This window comes from Cantharellus anzutake (assembly GCF_015039405.1).
Source record: "Cantharellus anzutake strain C23 chromosome Unknown EI90scaffold_329, whole genome shotgun sequence".
Classification (NCBI taxonomy): domain Eukaryota; kingdom Fungi; phylum Basidiomycota; class Agaricomycetes; order Cantharellales; family Hydnaceae; genus Cantharellus; species Cantharellus anzutake.
Genome location: NW_024067279.1, coordinates 35,777 through 41,199, shown reverse-complemented (window position 1 = coordinate 41,199; position 5,423 = coordinate 35,777). Strand labels below are relative to the sequence as shown.

The 5,423-nt window shown below is 48.2% G+C and overlaps 1 protein-coding gene across 1 annotated transcript; it reads left to right on the top strand.

Moving 5' to 3' along the window:
- The first annotated feature begins 362 nt into the window (after positions 1 to 362).
- Positions 363 to 856, top strand: EI90DRAFT_3104688 (uncharacterized protein). Its single transcript, XM_039062607.1, has one exon. The coding sequence runs from the start codon at positions 377 to 379 to the stop codon at positions 713 to 715; it is 339 nt and encodes a 112-aa protein (XP_038907474.1). The 5' UTR covers positions 363 to 376; the 3' UTR covers positions 716 to 856.
- Positions 857 to 5,423: the final 4,567 nt, after the last annotated feature.

The window sequence follows — 5,423 nt, the reverse complement described above, 5'->3', positions numbered from 1 at the left end:
CATCCCATGATTTGTTGTATGTCGGCACTGTCGGCACTGTCGGCACTGTCGACGGCACTTCCGAGTTCACCAGGTATAAAATGCCACGTTCCATGGCCTCTTAGTCTGAAAGTTCAGCGTTGATCTTTCCCTTCTACTAACTCTCTCGTTATGACGACTAACATTGAAAAGTTTGATCTTAAATTCTGGGAGGAGAACCCGGGAAGACGTCCTCTATGGAGTGCTGCACATCTACTTGGAATGACTGACATCCCTCCACTACCAAAGACTCGCGATGATGCCCTTTCCAAATGCCTTGTCAACGGGCATGCGCGATATCTTCCAGATAATTCCACCGTTGTATTGGATGCCTTTGATGACGGCAAGGGCCAAGGTGATGACGCAGTATCATTTTTCATTCCTCACAACTGTAAGTACCCTATTGTTGATTCTACTTCGATGCTCTCAACCCTATCTATCTTCTAAAGGGGATCAATCGCAGTCCGACAATGGCCTCCGCAGCCGTATCCAGAATTATCTTAATCGGACATCTGCAACACCAAATGCACCTATCACACTCGCCAATGCTGCCACCCTGCTTCAGGACCTCGCGGCAGCCCAAATCTCTTCTCACACTCTACCCGACTCGTCAACTAGCCAAGCGAAGGTGAAGACTAGGAAAGTCGGTACCAGACCGCGCCATAGTAATGCTTCGCTTGTGTATGCTCCGACCTGAATGTCGCAATGCAGAATACCTTCCAGTGACATTGCTGGAAGGACAGAATATCTAGTATTGTGGTTGTTAATTCATAATATGCCATCTAAACCTTAGGATCACATACTTTATGCCGCGAATAAAGAAGTCGCGACGCCGGGCACGCTCTCCACGGGGTGACCAACCATGAGTCCGGGTTCCTGTCTGACGGCTAACACCTGTTTCATCTACAAATACTAGGTGTTCTGCTTGGTAGTTTCCCCCCATGTACTGTCTGAAGTCCGCGCGTCTTCCTTCATCACGCTCGGCAGCTATTCTCTGAACCTGAAATAGACATCAATGGTATTGCCATAGTTAGAAAGTGACTCAATACCTTCTTGTATGTTAGATCGCGACGCGTCATTTCACGGGAAATTGTGCGCTCACTGATTTCAATATGGAACTCATTGATGAGAGCAGTCCGGAGCTCAGAGAGCATGAGGTCGGGCTTCATTTCAATGAGGCTATCTAGAAACTACAGCAAAGAGTTAGAGGGCAGTGGAATCCAATATGTGGATAGCTACATTGATAGAATGGACATTCAGACAGCGATGTCGGCCGCGAGTTTCAGTGAGGGGGCCACGTTGATGTCTTTCCGGGTGTGCAAGAATCTTCCGGACAGTGCGTGCAGGCACTTGTATAGCTTCTGAAATTTGCGATGTGCTCATAGTCTCAGACATGGTAATCAAGAGCTCTCTGGCTGGGGGTTTAAGGTGTTTGCCCATTGTCGCACAACGGGAAATGCGGGCTAGCCATATTTGGCACGGAGGAGTGTCATTGGGACACAATATGTAATAAGTGCTCAAATTTTCCTAAAATAATCGAACAGCTGACTTGTTCCCGATATGTTTAACAAAATCTGATCGGCCGTTTTTTTTGTCTCTTGCTGTAAATAACTCCTCTGACGTCAAATCTGTTGGTTCCCTTCACTGGAAGCGTGAGGTAAGTAGGTGGTAGGGAACCCCATCATCACCCACGAGCTTAGGAATACCAAGGTTTCTTCATCGCCTATACCATCCCTGTAGGTGAGCACTATATATCCTTTTAGCACCTCGTTCTTTCCGCAAATATTCAAAGTTGCAATTGTGAAAATCTGAGCACGGTATCAGTGTCATTAGATATCGTGCTCTCAGCTCACACATACATCTCTGAGTGGCACAAAGGGACAAAGCACTAACAACAATGAAACTTTTAGTTTTGTTTCAATAGTGGTAACATATTATTGACTAGCCAATCATCGGCACAAAGGGCATCGGAATGTCATATCAACAGCAATATCTTCACGCTTGGCCTAGGGTACACCGACGTGTCGTGAGGTGCGTCAGAGGAGGGTATTAGGAAATAAGGACTAGCGACGTTCTCGCACAGTCCCGTTGTACGTGAACTGAGGAGAAGTCGTAACTTAGGCTCCGTTCAAAATGAAGACACAGGTTTCTTTGGCCTGTTTCTTAATTCAATATTTCCCCGTTTCTTTCTCATTTTTCTACCTAAAGAAACACGCAATTTTTGTATTAGGCTTCGTTCGGTATGAAGAAACAGGCCTGTTTCTTCCAGTTTTTCAATTCAATATTCTCTCTCATTTCTTCTACCTAAAAAAACAGGCAATTTTTGTATTAAGAAACAGGAAGAAACAGACCAAAGAAACCTGTTTCTCCATACCGAACGAAGCCTTAAGAAATAGGCCAAAGAAACCTGTTTCTTCATACTGAACGAAGCCTAAGACCCAACATTTGTGTCTTGTAGTCTCAGGCGCTCTGAATGCGCACTGACTTTGGTCGCAAGTAATCCAACACAGGAAAGCTCAACATCAACAAACGTGAGTTGGCCACAGCGTACGCCCAGAAATTTATTTGTTTGTACTGCTTCCCACCATATGTCAAACGCTTAGTGATTGTGGGGCCTCGATTCCTGAATCATTTTAGGTGGGGTGACTTTCTCAGGGTCACGAGCGCGTGATTTGATGCCGGCAAGCCGCCAAGGGCACTGGTATTTACATTTCAGTCTCTGAGACTGGATGTTTGATATGAACGCACTTATCAGTGCAGTCGGCGTGCTGCGTGAAGAGGTATTCTGTACTTACAGACAGCATATCTTGACCCCATTTCTGACGGAATCGATTAGTTGCCCAAGCTCCACGAAGTGCTCGGTCACGTAGAGCAGTTTGGCCATTTTCAACAGAGCCAAAATGAAACCAACGAACAGCTTCGACAGTTCACGGAGATCTTTCAGGAGTTTAGGACAATACAATTGAACACAAATGAGCAGTTATTGGTGCAGCACCAGGAACTATCGAACAGAATAAGTAATCTGGAAGGGACTATAATGGCTGGGCGGGCCGCATATGCTTTCCTTCCGTCGGTTTCCGGTGGCTCAGGGAACACAGCGACCTCAGACACTCAATACCCGTCACCCCAATCCATGATACTTACACTTCCACGGGATGATGGTGAAATGTCTGTCGATTCGGTTGTTGCGGAGGATGCGGACGAGGAAAGTCTCCGAAAATTGCGTGAAGAATTAATGGGGGGGCCTGAAGATATCCGTACTATTATTGAGATGGTTTCCGGCTCGAATGGAATTTCCCATGCACCGGGACGTGGGTATCATGTATCTGAGAACGTCTGGCCGCTCATCTATCCACAGGGGTCCCGCTGAATGAGCCACGATCTGGCAGTCCCAGTACGTCAGAGGGTACTCTACGCACACGCACCGTTAGTCGATCATCTGACACGCAGACTGAACGAAGCCCAAGGAAGTCGTGAGTGACTTGACCTTTTCACCATTATGTACTTTATTCACGCCCATGCTTCAGATCAATGAATTCAGCAGTCCCTCGACGTTCTCGTCCCGTAAGCCTAAGCTAATCCGGCCTCATTTGCTAATTCAACAGTAATGATAATAACAGCCCCTGAGGGCTGAATCGGAAGCCACCCATGCCACCGGAACACAGAAGCAACTAGAGACCTCCGGTCATCCACCCAAATCAAACAAAAATCCTTTCAGGAGACAACTGGGTACATCAGACATGTCAGAATCGCTACAAGCCTCCACCAAACCCTCGAGTCCGAGTTCGAGCTCTGCTCCCGCGACACAAGTTATCACGGGTGCGTCTCATCGGGCTCAAGCAATGCTTTCCCCAATGCCAACTCGAGCCTCGACTCCGATCGCGGAGGCGCCAATGACGCAAGTCGAATCAGGGCCCCCAGTGATTCCACAGCACTCGGTGGCCTCGCCGGTACGGCTCCCTCAGCCCCCGCCATTGGCTTCAACATCGGGATCACCGTCGTTATCCAGGCCCCAACGGCGTTTGTTCGAGTGTATAAGAGAGTTGTCGGATGGACATCCAGAAGGGGTACACATCAACGCCGTTGTCACGACCCTCCAGAAGAGAGATGATAGTTGGACTCCAGAGGCAATCCTGTTCGTTTATTTGCAATTGTTATCAACAGTGCCTGTGCTGATTTGCAATCGCGGGCGGACGTGTGCACGACATTCGTCAGGGATGCCTTCGATCTTCTTGTGGATAATGGCTACATAATCCCTACTGAGGATGACGAGGTGGGCTCGTCGTTTTCCTCTCAACTAGCTCGGTGTCAAATAATCACCTTTAGAGCTTCACAATCGCTTGATCGCTTGAATCGTCAGTCCGCCGCCTGCCATACCCAAGCTCTTTGTGGCTCCATCCGTATCTTGTCTACAACTTTCCACACCCTATACCCACCAACATGTGTTCTACATTGATTAATAGGTATTCCCCATGCGGTGGCCGCAATCCATCACAACTGTCTGGAATTCCATTGGATTGTACATACATTGTGGGGCTATCAAGTACATTTGTTTTCAAACGCATCAGCACACTTGAACTTTGACAATTGACTTCATCACGATCCGCCCATCGATTCGCTGATCCTCAGTCGGCCAACGCGGCAACAGCAGCATTTGCCCCTTGTTCGAAGCCATGCTCGAACTCCCAAAGTTGAGGACTTGTTCCTTTCTCTTGGACATGGTCTGCTACACGTCGACTCGTCCAACGACCAAGGAACCCAATCGTGGGGAACGAGTTTGATGCGGGTATGTTCTGCGAGAAATGTTTCGCATCATCCCATCCTTTGGAGAAGCCGTCTTGAAAGCGCCAAGGCTCTTTGCTTCCATGACCGTGAGCCTCCCAGTATGCCACATGGGAATCTAAATGCGGGTTCGTGAAGAAGTTGAGAACAAATTGCATGGAACACAGGCTCAGCGTACGCACCATAAGCCTTCCTTAAAGCCTCCTGTTTCTCGTTGTCGGTAATTTTCCCTCTTCCTATACCCCTCTTCACGCCACCACGCCAATGAGGCAAAATGTCTGCCAATCTTGAATCTCGGGCAGACCAGCCAGCATCCCAGCCTTGACCTTTCTTATATGTCCAAAAGAAACTCCCAGCGGATGTCGCATCGAAAACTTCAGATTGCGCACGTACAAACACCCTTCTCTGTCGGTCTTGCTCTCCAGCATCCGCTCCGGGAAGACCGACGGAGCTGGGACCTAAGGCCCCGGACCACTCGCCGATGACGAAATTACCCTTAGCTTTCGATGAGAGAGACGTGAACCATCCTCTTGTGTCCGTTTGAATGTTATGCGCGTGTTGGTCACCAGTAAGCTTCAAGTCTTCAGGTGTGAAGCAACGATAAACATGATGGTCCAATACCA